The 16,423-nt window shown below is 36.8% G+C and overlaps 1 protein-coding gene and 1 long non-coding RNA gene across 3 annotated transcripts in view; one reads left to right on the plus strand and one right to left on the minus strand.

The window, feature by feature from the left end:
* Nucleotides 1-1,946: 1,946 nt before the first annotated feature.
* LOC309387851 (heme-binding protein 1-like) lies at nt 1,947-16,417 on the minus strand. 2 transcript variants are annotated; one of them, XM_081944758.1, is made up of 7 exons: nt 15,870-16,417; nt 14,281-14,372; nt 10,112-10,259; nt 6,929-7,014; nt 6,114-6,255; nt 5,531-5,714; nt 1,947-5,172 (listed from the first exon to the last, which is right to left on the minus strand). In XM_081944758.1, exons 3-7 carry the CDS (start codon nt 10,254-10,256, stop codon nt 4,998-5,000), a joined length of 732 nt encoding a protein of 243 aa, XP_081800884.1. In that variant the 5' UTR covers nt 10,257-10,259; nt 14,281-14,372; nt 15,870-16,417; the 3' UTR covers nt 1,947-4,997. The 2 variants fall into 2 exon arrangements, with proteins under 2 accessions (XP_081800884.1, XP_081800885.1); XM_081944759.1 differs by having other exon boundaries at nt 10,112-10,267; nt 14,294-14,370; nt 15,869-16,417.
* Nucleotides 13,257-16,423, plus strand: part of LOC309387852 — a 36,308-nt gene continuing 33,141 nt past the window's right edge. The window contains exon 1 of the long non-coding RNA XR_014174675.1: nt 13,257-13,579. This is a non-coding gene — a long non-coding RNA (uncharacterized lncRNA). The remainder of the gene's footprint in view (nt 13,580-16,423) is intronic.

The following is a 16,423-nucleotide window of genomic DNA, read 5'->3' on the forward strand; positions in this document are numbered from 1 at the left end:
GCCCATTCTCTTGTATTTGATAATAATGAGAAGTAAAATCTCTATGTTTAAAGAACTTTAAGAGTTTCAAAGGCACTTTGGTCAACTGTGTTTCGTAAGATCTATTAATTTTCATTCATATTAGTTTTGTCCTCAGGTATGTCTGTCATGGATTGGAATACACTAAGCCGGATGACTGTAATTCTATATAAGCATTCTGTTCTCTAGGCCAGATAATTTAATGCAATTTGCTACTAACAATGGTTCAATTTTTTCTCTTTCAAGGGACAAATCATTGACTCTGAAAGTAAAAATTCCTTGCAAAATCTATGATTTTCATTCCAACGTTTTAATTCAATGGATGATAGTTATTTATTCTCTTAGAACGTTTTAGTAACAGAAGCCATCAATAATGCTTTTGTTTCCATCTTCCACTGTAATGCTGTGTTGAAATAGGTGTAAGGGTGCAACAAAAGGGTGAAATTAAAGCCAATGCTTCACAAGCCAAAGTCTTGATTCCTCTTCCTTCCAGAACACTACAATTTAGAATTTCACACTAATATGTCGAAAACTTGGAAATTACTGTTGAATCCCTTTACTTCTCTTTCACATAATAAAGAACAAATGTACACTATCCTTAGTTAGATCTTATAAAATGTAAATAGGAAATAAGGGCATTTTGTTAGCTGAAGTTTCTTTTTCCTGAGTTTTTTTTAAAGGGATTTATGAAGGCATTGAGTTTGCTAAAGGTAGGAACCTGTTAAATTTTTCTCAAGTATATAAGGGTCATAGATGGTTAAATGCCAATTATACATTATATCATTCTATTTCCAAGATTTGCTGCTCTGTGCTGTGGTTAGAAAACTATCAATGATTGTGGAAATCCATAGCTGCAATGAAAATAAAGGATACACAACTCAAGCATTCAAATAGGACTTCCATTCAATGGGCTCTAGACAGATACAAACCATTTCTTCCCTTGCCAAGAAAACTACAGGGATTTGTCTAGTCAGTCTCCAAGAATTTAGAATTGCAGCCAGTGAGAAGAGACAGACCAATGACCTAGAGCCAGAGTGTTCACTAATTCAGAGTAATCAGACACATCTTGGACTGGTTTGAGTTATAGCATGAGGTGGATTTATTTCAAATGTTTTAATCCTGCACTATATAGTGTTATTCCAGCTGCTATTGAATATGTAGTTATGCTTAACCGCATTTTTACTCCTAATTGCTGAACTCAAAATAGTGACATGAACTTGGTTTTTCTACAAACATATATGTTGTTTGCATGAAAACATGAACTCCAAATCAGTCAGCTACATTGTATATGTGTATACCAGCGATGGCGAACCTTTTTTGGCTCGCGTGCCATAAGTGGGGGGAGCGCAGGGGGGTCATGTGCGGGTGTGCCGCACCCATAATGCAATGCACGACCCCCCCAGTGCACATGCACACACTGTAGGCACAACCCCCCCCATTTTTTGCATGCTTTTCTCACCCTCCCCAGGCTCCAGAGGCTTTATAGGAGCCTGGGGAGGGCAAAAACAGCCTCCCCCGCCCCTCCAGAAGCCCTACGGAGGCTTCGGGGACCTTCAGGAGGCTTCCCTGAAGCCTCCGGAGCAGTCAAAACAAACTTCCCAAACTTCCGGTTTGCCCGTAGGACCAGTTTTTTGCACTCCAGAGGCTTCAGGGAAGCTCATGAAGCCTCCGGAGGGCCTCTGGGGGAGGCTGTTTTTGCCCTCCCCAGGCTCCTATAAAGCCTCTGGAGCCTGGGGAGGGAGAAAAATGGCTTTAAAAAAGGGTGAATTTAGCTGGCCAGCACGCGCATGCGCGCTCGCCAGCTAACAGGGCAGCGCCTCACATGCCCTGACAAATGGCTCCGCGTGCCACCTGTGGCACGCGTGCCATAGGTTCGCCATCACTGGTGTATACGGTATATACAGTATATACACATACTAGTGTATATGCCTAGTATATTTTACAAACTGAATCCTTGTAATTAACTTATCGTTTAGGGCAGTAATGGCAATTCTTTCAGGCATGGCAGTTAGGAAAATGCCTAACTTGATTTGGCTGGCATATCAACCTCCCACCAAACAAGAGGAACAATTTTTATCTTATCCCAAAGGTACTTTTTTCCAGAGGCAACTGGACTTTCTGGTTTTTCTTTGAAGATGTTTCACTTCTCATCCAAGAAGCTTCTTCAGCTCTGGATGAGAAGCGAAACGTCTTCAAAGAAAAATCAGAAAGTCCAGTTGCCTCTGGGAAAAAAAGCACCTTTGGGACAACCATGACATGGATGACTGAGAATCTCCCTAGACAATTTTATATCTTCCTGCTATCTAAGCCACCCTGAACAGTAGCACTCGGTAGCAGCACTGAGGCTGGGCCTGAAGTTGAGGACTAGACCTTGATTTCAGCCCAAGTGCCATCATCAGATACACAAGCCTTGGGGAATGGTGCAAATGACCCCATGGCCCAGCGGTCCCCAGGTTATGCTGTGCTCCACTGATCTTCAGGCAGCGTGCTCTTAAACTGTGGAAAGCATGCTCTGTTCCCATGTGATTTTCAGAGGGTCCAGAGAACAAGGCCCTCACATACAACTTCTGGAGGCTGCGGGAGAGCATACCCCATTCTTGTGCAGCCTCCAATGAAAAAGGGGCATGCTATCAAGAATAGTTGTTGGGTGTTTGTGAATACTGGTGTATCACCAAAAAGATTGTGGCTTGTGACCTTTGACATGCATGTCATAGGTTTGCCATCATTGGTTTAGTGTGTCATATGTACCAAAATAATTCCTCCATCAAGATTTATCTAAAATCATAGACCTAAAAATCTTGAAGTAATCCATATATTTTACTCATCTAAAACAAACAGATAATTCTTGGATTATTTCATTGTTTTTGCTACGTATCTTTGGTATTTGCTAATACAGCAAAAGCATTTATTTTCTGCATTCTATATGCATTGTTACCTTCAGTATAATCCCAACCTATTTTACTACTCCCTTCTGTATTTGCAAAATGCATGTTTCTACTGTTTCCTTTTCCGTTCCTGTTAGATCACCATTTAAACAAATGCATTTTCTCTGAAATACCTGATTAGTCTCTGAAAGGCCCTGATCATTTTTAAATATTGCACTTCTAAAAGTTTTTAAAATTGTATTTTAAAAATAAAACTTTGCTGTTTTGCTATAAATGGCAAATGATCAAAGGGTTTATTAAATCCATGTTATACCATAGCCAGATAAGCAAAGGATACTTTATCACCAAAGAATTATAGATATTGCTGATTTATAGCTGCACAGTATTAAATTAATTGAATGAAAGTGATAGAATATGTACTAATTTCTGCAACTGTGAATAACTGTATAATACAACTAAAATCAAAGTTACAGTTTCTAAAAATATAAAACATGCTCATTTACACTGAGGGAAGTACTATAAATTGAATTTGAAGCCTTACGGAGTGGGAAGTTACACAGATCAGTGGCTACTGTATATGGATTATGCCGGTAGATGAATAGAAGATATAGTACATTTTATCATCCTTGATGACAGAAAGAGTTCCACTATATCTAGTTAGATCTCATCTGATTTCCACTAGAGATATGTAAGAAGTCAAGAGACATTCTAAGTAGTTTTCAGAAATATAGCCATTTAAGAAAAGAAGACAGTCACAATGTAAAATCTGTGTTCCTGTTCCAAACATCATTTGTTCTTTATATAACAACTATTTCTGGACTTTAAAAAATAGACTGTGAAGTCTAGTCTAGTGACTTTGAGCCTGCAACGTCTCTTAGATCAACCCTCCTCGTAGGGTTATTATGGGGGAAAGAGGAGGAAGAAGGTGTATTATGTATATTACCTCTCTTATTTATAAAGGTGAGATAAAAATCTAATAAAATCAGATGCCATATAACTCAATAAGAAGCATCAGAGAGGTTTGAGCTAGATTTTATTTCACAATTGCTCTGTGCTATTATCCTCCTTCAGAGAAGACAGCAACTTTCTTGGCTGTGAAATCAACCAATGAGAATATGACCTAGTGCAACAATGCAGCCAATTATAACTTCCAGTAAATATATGGCTCACTCAATGGGCACCTTGCAAAACGATGGGATGCTTTTAGATATGGCCTTTATTTTGCAATTATCTTGTTCATTAAGAGAATAAAAAGAAGTCTAGGGTCCATATAATCACGTTTTTCATTGATAGGTGTCCTATATCTTTTCACTGTAGCTTCCATTTACTTCTATTAATAGAAAAATGTCTATGAAGGAGGGAAAATGAAAGCAGTAATCAGTCTAGAAGCATCCATGGATACAATTCCATTTGGTGGTGAGGTCACAGAGGGACAGGTGTTATACCACTCTTGAAAAACAGAAGAGGATTTCTCTGATCTCTAATTCTCAGATCTTCTCTTCAGGGGAGAGTGTTCCTGGGAGGGGCTTTGTAGGATATATTCAAATCAACCCAGTTAAGAAAGGCGGAAATTATTCCACATCAAGCTGGAACAGAGGTGATTAAAAGTATCTCATATACATGGTTAAAGATATAGCCTCTTGCCCAGAAATTAAATTATCTCTCTAAGTAAGTAAAACTATGAGCTATGCCCCCATCCAGCTACAGACTGACATTCCGAATTCATTTCCAGAAGAATTCAGAACGTTTGAAATACCAGATGTGGATTGCTGTACAGTTGCAATTTCTGATGCATTCTGACTCAACACTGCATAGACAAATTTCAAAGTCAATGAAGCAGATATCCATAGATTCTTCCAGTGCCAGCTCCCTCCAGGACCATTAGAAAGCCATACTATTTTTCCATGTTCTTGTTTTCCCCTGTTTCTGAACTCATAGGAGGGAACACAATTCCTTAATGCCCTCAAGGAAAAGGAATGGGTCATCAGGTCAGTTCTAGAGTAAGTTGGGAAGTGCATTTGTCTCCTTCAGGCTAGAACTGCCATTTAAACAGAATTCACTGGATTACAAACTTGTCAGAAATCCATGATGCTTTCAGTCTGTTTTCCGGATAAACCATATCTCATTGCGACGATTAGGTATACTAGGGTTCTGATATGCTGCCACCAAGTACGTTTCACGGAGCACGTTATCTGTCGAGCCCAGTAACTCCCAAAGCAAGTGAATCTCTCGCAGGATTGTCTCCTCAGTAGCTGGCCCATAAAACTCCCTTTACAAAAAGTTAACAACAAAACAACGATAACAAAACATAAATATATTGTATTTAATGTCTTGCTCCCTTCCCTATCCACCATTCACCTCCCACCTACCTATCCATCAAATCAGTGCATGGTTCCTAATCTTTTTTAAAATATGGGGAAAACTGGCTTAAGAAAGAACCAGTCTCTCCACAAGATCCTTTCCCTTTTCCATTTTATAACCAGAGGCATATATTTTTTTTACTTAGAAACTATTTTCCCAGGCATGCACACTTTCTTTCCTACTTAAGAATAAAAAGCAAATTGATTCCTGCTCTACTTAAAAGGCTGTTCGGATCTAAAGCATAGCCCAAGTCCACCAGGACTCACCTGGTGATAACCTGAAGTGGTGATCTTTCTAGGATTTGGATTTCTGGGTCCATGGGGAGAGGAGGATTAAGCTGAAATTCCTGAGGAAGATAATAAGCGGTCATGACTTCTTGGACGAATTCAGTACCCTCCTTATTCAGGTGGATCTCATTAATCACTGGTACTGTCATCCCCAACTGCTGGCCTGGATAAAAATATAGGTAGAAATACTAGTTATGAAAGGTAAACCTAGGTAAATCCATTCCTTGTTTTTCCAAACCTTATTAATCCTGGTCATGTAAGCTTCTACATCTCCCCATGCAGAATAGAGTAGAGTAGAGTAGAGTAGAGTAGAGTAGAGTAGAGTAGAGTAGAGTAGAGTAAATTAGAATAGAGTAGAATAGAATAGAGTAGAATAGAATAGTTGGAAGGGACCTTGGAGGTCTTCTAGTCCCACCCCGATTAGGCAGGAAACCACTTCAGACAAATGGTTATCTAATCTCGTCTTAAAAACTTCCAGTGTTGGAGCATTTACAACTTCTGGAGGCAAGTTGTTCCACTGATTAATTGTTCTAATTAATCTGATTAACTTGTTTGTACATACCTAGGGAATTCTCTTTGCAGATGTATCTTATAAGTTTCATGAAACCCAATGAGGTACTCTGCTCATACTTGGGTTCTCCTTTGGTGATGCATGCCCATTTCCCAGCAGGGTATAAGCGTTCCTCATACGTTGTTTCCTCGCACTGAACCAAGAAGGAAGAGAAGTGATTTACTGCCGGGGGAAGAAATATCAACAGTATAACAAGGTTTATGAGTTTTAAAATCTAGATAATTACATTATTGGAGTCAAATTTGATATCTTTACAAGTGATATAAAATTTTTGGAAATGTTGATGTTATGTGAATAAAAGCTGCTTTTTCACATTTTTAAAAACATTGCCATCATTAAAACTGAAATAGTAAACAGTAAAGACAGTGGAATCCTGGGAAAGAGTATAATGCAACCATCCTTTGGGCTACAATCCTAATAAATCTTTCCAAATGGTCAAACAGACAAACAGGATTTGAATTCTGAAAATTATTAGGCTATCTTACTCTGGAATAATTTGCATGGTAGGTTATTTAGGCTGTAGTTCTCTACTTTTTTACTGCAGGTGATGAGGTTTACTTTTGAGTAGAAATATAATAGGATGTATCCTCAGACAAATTTGGTAGAAACTTAATGATGGCTAAAACTAGTTTGGGTGAAATCATGGACACTTAAGGAAACCAGGAACATTGTATGATTTTATTCTACAAGTCTTCCTCATTAAATCCAAAAATATGACAGTCAGCTGTATACATATGTTACATTATTCAGAAACAGCAGTTTATGCCTGTTAGGCAATAAATATTTACATGAATATGATTGCTTACTTTCTCATGCTGTGATAAAACAGTGTAGGGCACAGGCTCTCGCACTTGGTTGTGGTGAGTCATCTGTACTATTGGACCTGCCATGTCTATTGAAACAAGAGTAAATTGGGAAAAGTTAACTTTAAGGATGAAAGCATTTGAAAATAACCTTCCACTGTACTTTTATTTATTATGGGTACTCCACTGTGAAAAGTAATGCATAGGTGGCGGTTCCTATTTGTGGCCCTCCATTTGTTATGCCTCCAACCATGCATAACGAAGTGGTTGAGACTTTGAGGCTCTGGGCATTGTGGGGAGGGGGCAGCGCTAAGTTATGGAGGCAGAAAAATTGCTAAAAAAAAAAAACCTGTGGGGCAGAGTAGAAATAAGCATGCTGGACTTTGTCTATCTCACATTGTCAATTTTTCTTCACCTGGAGTGGCAACAGCAAAAGTCAAAATAAAGAAACACTGAAGTTCCTTTATTCCATTCTAGAGTTCACAGCACTATTTCTCTTGGTCTTTGGTCTGCAGCAACAAAAATCAATCTTTTCTTCTTCAAGGTAATTAAAGAATAGTAGCAGTAAAGTAGTAGTAGTAATTTTTAGTGTCTACAGTCTTTAGTGCTTATAGCTAAATACAATACAGGTAAATAATACTGTATAGGATTATTTAGCACCAATGATGTGCTTCTGATGACAACTCCACAGCTGTGCTGATAGCTATAATTACCATTTCAAAGTAGCTGACTTATTCATAATGGCGTTGCAAAGGAGCCTGTATTTGCCTTTTGAACTGATGTTGTTGCTCAGCAGGGAATCAAGTTCAAGCACTCTGTCACTAAGGCATGCCCCAGCTACAAGGATCTTAAACTTGCTTTGAAGGATAAGATCTCTTACAATTCTTCCTCTATCAGCTGCTCCTAATAGAATTGAAGGAATACTTCCAAGTTTGTGCTTTAAAGTTTTAATTCCACTAGCAATCTATGCAAGGTTGGATATCCTCTGCAATTTATTTGATTTTCACAAATAGAATTGAGGAAACAACTAGAGAAGATGAATAGATGATTACCTACAATTCAGTTACAAAATGGAGCTCCTCCACATTTGCTGATGTTTAGGGATTACTGGGTTTTTAAAATTATTTAATTATTTCATAGATTATAATGAGATTAACAAACAAAAATAATAGTAATATAATGAACATTTGTATAAATATGAAAGAGGGAAAAATTAAAAAGGTAAAACCATATAGGATATTGTATTAATAATGAGCTCAGTACTATAACAAAAAATGTACTGATATCTTCTAACTTTTACAATATATTTCAAAAATCAATACAGAATACATTGTTTTAATCTTTAAACTTGAAACCAGAAGATACCTGTAACAAAATAGGATCAAATCATATAAGTCAGTCCTCAAATTCTTAAAAGCGGTGTGTGTGTGTGTGTGATGAATGCAGTGGAATAAAGAGCTGGTGTTAGTGGAGAGGCTCTGAAGACTTCAAAGACTGGCTCTTCATAATTCCTCTCAGGACAAGGAGAGGACTTAAGATCACCCACAAGTGCTCCATACAACTGCTCCTTGCAAGGAGACTGCAAGACAGTAGTCTCCTCAGCAGGTTTAGACCTCTAGGAGACTGGGGAATAGCTATCTTTTTGCTCAAATTGTGGTTGGTGCTTTTATAGGTCAGTGAATTCACTACTGTACTTCTTTTTATCATCTCTTTCAGAAAGTGTTACTGTTTTTCAATTATTAGGAAGTTTTGGATTAACAAGTTTTACAGAATTGAATTTCCTTCAATCCTTACAAAACAAGTTTTAAATATAAACATTAAGTACTTCAAAAATATTTTGAAATAAACAGCAAAAGGCTGATTAAAATTTTGATTCTGGTAAGTTATAAATGAATTTGAAATAACATTTTGCAATTATTTAATTAATACCATGGGAAATCTTTTGTTTGAAATTTTCTTTTTAAAAAAGTAGATTGAAGCTGAAGACATTAGAGGAAACCAGAAGGAACTAAACATTAGAATTAAAGGATAAGAATATTTAAAGTTGATTAATACAGAATGGAGAAAATTATTTTAACATATCTAGCTGGACATATTGAAGGATATTTTGAACAACAGTTAACTTTCAACTCTTCAATTTTAAGAGTGTCTATCTCTATAGATATACTGTGTTTAAAAGATGGAAGATGTTTTTTGGATAAGTCTGAGACTCATCTGAAAGTGGATTTAAAATGACAGGCTACAAGAATGACATGAAAAATAATGTTGCACTAGATATACAAAAGAAACTAGCTGATGACAATAATTAAAACGTATACGAAAAACAAACCAGAAGAGTGATCTGAATAATTTTCCTTTATTGGATTTACAAAAAATTGTAAAGCTTTTGTTAGTATTATGGTTGTTTTTAAAATTTTGAAGAATTTTATGAGATGGGATGAAGAAAAAAATAAAATAAAATAAAGTTCTAAGACACTCTTAGAACGGACTAAAGAACAAAATTGTTAATAGTTAAAGAATATAAAGTTGGTTGATTTGATCAACGTTAAAATATGTTATTTTCTATTAAATTATATTAAAATATGTTATTTCTGGTAACCCTTAATGGATTTTTGCTGACCAGATCCAAATGCTGAGACTTTAGGGATTTGTTTATAGATGAGAGGTAGGACGTGGTTAAACAAGATCATTTGTTGTATAAGAGGTGGTAAGTTACTAAAATTGTTTAATTCTTATTGTAATGAAGGGGAATTCATTTCTTTATATATTTCTTTTTTTTTACTATATTTATATAAATTCTTTATTTTCTATTTTTCTATTTTTTCTGCATTATCTATTTCCTTACTTTCTTGGTATCCATTAGGGAATGGGACTTTTCATGGGTTATTCCTATTTTGACGATTTTTTTTACACCCCATGTTTATCTTTTCAAGTTTAATGTCATTACTTGGTTTTTCCCCAAGTCTATTTTTGTAATCGATTCTCAAAGCTTTCGATTAATAAATCAGGGGTTCTTAACCTGTGGTCTGAGGACAGGGATGGGGGAAATGCAATGTTGTCATAGGGGTCTGCAAAGGGATGAAGAAATGTTATGCCCTGTAGGTGAAAAATTTCTACTTTCTCTCTACTTCGCAAGTAAAGGATATCAATATGCTGTTACTAAAAAGTTAAGATTCATTTTTTTGCCTTGAGGAAGTATCACTTGATGAGTGTTGGCTACTGTTTCCCACACAGAAAACAGCCTGTTTTGTTCTGTTTCATCTTGTTCTTGTTCTTCATCCTGGATCTCATCATCCATTTCATTTAATTCTTCAAGTGTAATACGAGCCATCACCTCAGCTTCTGCAAAAAAATATATACAAATTGTATTCTCTTAATTGTTCATGCTAGCAAAGCAATGGTTTCATATCATTTGTAGACAAAACACAGTATGGAGGGCAACTTCCTGCTTGTTTGTGAGATTTGTAGGTGCTATAAAGGTATTGGAACATGGAAATTAATACAGAAATACTTTTCAAAAAATAAAAAAGGAACTAGTATAAATGTCAAATAGTAGGAAACCTAAGGTGCATAGGTTAAATGAATGTTTTCAAAATCTTAGGAATCCAGACAGCCTTCTACTCAAATCTTCTTGTTAAACCTAAACCCAAAGTGAAAGATAATATGTGCTGCCTCCTTTTTCTAGATACCATGCTGTACAATTATTTATAAATGATTTGAGACAAAAATATATTATCTAATTTGCATAGATAGAATAACAACCTTTGAGGATAACTTAAAAATCTGAAGGTCCATGTATTATGGGCCTTGTATTATGGGCCTGTTTTATTTTATTTATGTTTTTTATAAGATGATTTTAGTCTGGACTGTCTGATTTATTATTTTATGTTTTTATGTATTTTCCAGTTTTGAACAAACCCAGAATCAATTGGAATTGGGCAGCAAATAAATTGTGATTGGATGGATGGATGGATGGATGGATGGATGGACAATCAATCCTGGTGCAAAATGGTTGGGACACTGGGTAAATTTAACCTGAAAAAGACAAGTGTAAACACATGATACAGTAATTGTTTTCAAGTGTCTGAGGTGCTATAAGACTGAACAGAATTGCTCGAGTTGTTGAATGAGTTGTTTGAGAAGTCAGGACAAGAAACAGTGAATTAAAGTTTGGCTGGATATAAGAAAAATCCTTCTCAGGGGTCTTGCTGCTAAGTCAGATATCAGATTACCAGAATAACAAGAACAGAGTTGGAAGTCCAACCCTCTGCTCAAGCAGGAGACTCTGTATCATTCCAAAGAAGTGGCTGTCCAGTTTCCTTAAAAGCTTCCAGTGATGGAGCCCCCACAACTTCTGAAGGCAAGCTGTTCCACTGGTTAATTGTTCTCACAGTTAGGAAAATTCTCCTTAGTTCTCCGTGGCTTCTCTCCTTGATTAGTTTCCATCCATTGTTTCTTGTCTTGCCTTCTGAAGCTTTAGAAAATAGGTTGACCCCCTCTTCTTTGTGGCAGCTCCTCAAATTTACTTTGCTTATTTTGATTAATTATTCCTGATTAGATTATTATTTCTTATGCTTTGGAAAATCAAGTTATAGACTTCTCGTTAACTATTACAATCTTAGGCTATGCTCCAGTGACTTTAACTATAATAACAATAGCAGCAATAGCACTTCGATTATATACTGCTTCACGGTGCTTTCGTGATTTAAGTGATTTACCCAAAGTGATTTGCCCCCAAAAATCTGGTCCTTATTTTACCGATCTTGGAAGAATGGAAGGCTAGGTCAAAGTTGAGCCGGTGATATTCAAACTGCTGAACTGCTAGTAGTTGGCAGTCAGAAGAATTAGCCTGCAATACTGCATTGTAACCACTGCACCACCACAGTTTAACAATGATAAATTAGCCAATTCTAGATGGCATTAAATCAGTGGTGACATTCAATTTTCTTTTACTACCAGTTCTGTGGGCATGGTTTGGTGGGCATTGCAGGGGAAGGATACTACAAAATCTCCATTCCCACCCCACTCTGGGGCCAGTCAGAGGTGGTATTTGTTGTTTCTCAGAACTACTCAAAATTTCCGCTACCGGTTCTTCAGAACCTGCTGCATTTCACCCCTGCATTAAATATTTTAATATTTCTCTCCAAAGAGATTTTCTTTTTGTGAAATATATTAAGAGGGAAATCTGTTCTTTCCTTGAAATAACTCAGGGCTCTACTAATACATTAACTCTCTGGGATGCATTTAAGATAACCATTATGAATTCTATAAGTGCTTTTGCCTCAGCAAAAGAGAAACTCAAGAGTCTGTAATTTTATATAGTTACAGAAGGTAGTTAAAGATCCACATTTATTAATACTACTAATGAATCATATCAAGCATTTACAGCAGCAAAGCCTAAATTGGAGCTTCAACACAGAATAATTTTAATACTTTGAAAAACATTAATCAGAAAATATTGGAATGAAAGCTAAAAAGGTTATTGGGTTTTCATTTGAAACACACATGGAATTTAGGCCAATGATGGACAGAATCTTGGTTTTAGGATTTTTATATTCAGTTAATGAAGGACTCCTATAACTGAATTATTAATCTTCTGATACCACATAAAAAGGTCACTGACATGACAGAGACATTGCAATCTATGAAACTAGTCAAGCCCAAAGAACCAAGAAGGTTACAAGGAGTTACTTCCAAGAATTTTATTCATTGTTGCTCATCTGTAGTTAGAAATCTTGCCAGACTAAGGAATCTATCTGCATAACTACCACATATAGTCTGTGAACAGCTAGAGGGAGTCTGTCTTTGTTCATTCTGCATACCAAAGATTCCAACATCTTTGTCTCTATGCTAATAATCCCTCCTGTGATTCCACCATAGGCACAGAACTTTTACTGACCTATTAGCACCCATATCGTTAGAATCATTTAATTTTTCCATTTTCTTTTTTTTTTATTTCACAAACTTTATATTATAGTTATGCTAAAGCCTCAGAAAAATCTCAGAAGCTGCAGATTTTGTGCTTTCTTCTGTTACTATGGTGCAAAAGTATTAACTGCAGTAATAGCCAGGAAGCTATAGTACAGAAAATAATACCATCTATAATTCAGTATTTCAATCTGGATGTGTTAAATAGACGAACATTTGACAGTATCTCCCTGGTGATGAATGTTATGGCTATTATATATGAATATTACATCTAATTAATGCATCTTGTAAGAGGGATTCCAATCATAACTCCTATTAGATAATTAACTAAAACAAAAATATCTGAAAATAGTTTATTTTCCACATTTATTTTGAAGCAATATTGTTTTACCTTTTAATTGTACTGCATAAATGGGCATGTGTATAAAATTAAGTGAATGTGCAAATACTCTTAAGAAACAAGCACCATTAACTTGCTCACAATTTATTTTCATTTTGCTTGTGAGAGAACAGGCTGCTGCAAAATGGTCAGCATCCTGGGCTGCTGGTGCACTGTTCCTTTAAGACCTCTCTCTAGCCACCCCAGAAACCGGTGGGTATAAAAGCTGAGCAGAGAGGGAGCTGGGGATGGTGGTTTATGTTCCTGTGAGAAATTAAAACAAGCAGCCTAAGGCAAATGGAATAGTGACTGTTCTCCAGAAGTAGGACTCACAGAGAGGAGTACAGGTAATCCTTGACTTATGGCCACAATTGAGTCTAAAATTTCCATTGCTGAGCAAGACACTGGTTAAGTGAATTTTGCCACATTTTACAACCTTTCTTGCAACATTTTTAAAAGTGAATCACTGAAGTTGTTGTTAGTAACACAGTGGTTAAATGAATCTGAGCTCCTCATTGACTTAGGTGGTTAGAAATTCTCAAAAGAGGATAAATTGACCTTGGGATACTGCAACCATCATAAATACATGACAGTTGCCAAGGGTTAATTGCCAATTTTGATCGTGTGCCCATGAGGCTGCGGCAATGGTTGTAAGTGTGCAAAATGGTTATAGATCATTTTTTTCAGTGCTGGTCTAATTTTTAATCATCATCAAATGACCATTGAGCCGCGGTGGTGCAGTGGTTAGAGTGCAGTACTGCATGCTACTTCTGCTGCTTGCCAGCTGCCATCAGTTTGGCAGATCGAATCTCACCAGGCTCAAAGCTGACTCAGTCTTCCATCCTTCCGAGATTGGTAAAATGAGGACCCAGAATGTTGGGGGCAATATGCTGACTCTGTAAACCGCTTAGAGAGGGCTGTAAAGCACTGCGAAGCGGTATATAAGTCTAAGTGCTACTGCTATTAAATATATGGCTGTGAGTTGAAGACTATCTGTAGTAGAGGAACAGGAACTGTGGTAGAATTGGGGAAGAGCAATACAGTAAACAGTGAGTACTAGCCTTTGAGTACTTGTGGATACGTTGTCTCAAGGCCAGGTGTGCTTGTGTTGGCCCTCGGGGTTTTGGAGTCCACTAACCTGAGTATACATAAAAGAAGCAGTAACATTTGTTTTTTTATTTTTCATTTCATAAGAGGGAAACACACACTATATATAATATGAACAAATAACTTATTTACTGATAAATTATACATTTGTACTCTTTCTAGTAATATCAAAACACTTACAGTGTACTGAATATCGAATATACTAAGCATGTTTCTGAATTTCAGTTGGTCAACTTCCTAAGTAAGCATGCCCTGAATTCCAGCCTTAACTGTTTTAGAATATTTTACATATGTGTACATAATAAGAAATATCTATCTTAGATATTCAGCCTATACAACAACTTGTATTAGCACTTACTAATTCTGTATTGACTTTTAATCTAAAACCAAAACTTCTATATAGCTGAGTGTATATATGAAAGTGTGTATCTGTGTATGTTTATATTTATTGTATATGTTTTCTAAAAAGATAAATGCATACTAATTGGAGATAATATAGTACTTTTAAAATCTATCAATACATGAGCCAAAAGTATTCATGAACTGGTTAGGAATTAAAACTTTTCATTGGCTCTAGTCCAACTAACTCTTGCCATACAAATGCTAGCTAGATTTCTCTGACAAGTTGAGCAGAACATGAAGACAACAGCTACGACAAACTGTTGTACCATATAAATAATTTTCAGAGAAAAGTTGCATTTGATTTTGAAATTGTATTTACTCATCCTGAGTACTAAATATTGTACATTATTTTAAACTCAAAATTATTACAGCATACGTACAATTGCTACTCTCCTGCTGTTCACTTCCTTTGGGAAAAAGCTTATTGCTAATTCATGTCAAACAAATATTTTTAGGCTCAACTTTAGCAGAGATGTTTGAAGAATCTTTTTTGAAATTTCCTATTTCATGTTACTTTGTAATTTCCTATCCTACTGACCTAAGAATAAACTTTTTGTTGTTAATTATTTAAGATAATTTCCAAATGAATTGTTTTAAAATATTTTTATATAAACAAATGTTTTGGAAAATTGGGAAGACCTTAAAAATTCTAATAGTGAAATAGACATTATTGTTATATATAGTTCTTTCTGTATAGTAAAATAATATTTATAATTGTAATTAAAATTCATCCATTTATAACTATTACCAACTATTCATTTACCTTTTACAGTTCTTTTTTTATGTGCCCCTTAGAAATTTCTGCAGTGGGCTTGCTTTATTCAGCTTTGTAGCATATTCTCCTATTTATATAGTATATTTAGATCAGAGGGGTCAGACACAGGTAAATGCTTATAACTAAGGTAAGACCTAGGTAAATACTGTAACTAAACTTCGAACTTTCTGCCACAGTTTTTTTTAAGCCACATTTTTAATGTTCTCTGAAACCTAGATTTCTACTTCAAGTAACAGAATGAGTGAAATCTCAACTAGCAGGAACCGAGACTCCTTTATGGAGTAAAGAATCTATCTCATTGGCATTTGGGAATACTATGGTGACATCGTGCAAGATTTTTTTTTAAAATTACCTTTTTTCCTTCTAACCGGTTACCTCCTGTGTAACAGGCAGTTTCAACAGGTAAAGGGGCTAAGCAGATTGAGTAATGGGGAAGCTGCGCCTGGGGTGAATTGGCTCCTGACGGCTTGCGCAGGAAAAGCGAGGGGTCGGTAGGCTTTTTTTTTTTTTAAGCCACAGCTCCTCGGCCGAAGTGACAAAACGGTCCGTTCTGACAACCGGGGCTGGAACGGCAGAAGCACAAACACCTTTAATCGCGGGGCAGGGAGAGGGAAGCTTGGCGAAGCACCGGTCGATCCCCTCGAGAGGGCAGAGCCAGGCGCGGGCACGGCGGGACACCGACGCAGAGCCGGAAAAAAAGTCAACCACTCTAAAAAGCGATTGGGGATTGGAGGTGGGGGGGGCACCGGTAAGTCGGGCGCTGAGGGAATCCAACCCAGGACGAGGGTTACGACCGACCCGGGAGGGGAACTTGACATCAGGCCCCGCCCCAGCTCCGCCCAGAGAGGGAGCGCGCCCAGCGCCAAAGGGGAAAGGGGACGGGGTCCGCGCTCCACTCCTCTCTATG

Source organism: Natrix helvetica (genome assembly GCF_964273705.1).
Source record: "Natrix helvetica genome assembly, chromosome: 2".
NCBI lineage: Eukaryota > Metazoa > Chordata > Lepidosauria > Squamata > Natricidae > Natrix > Natrix helvetica.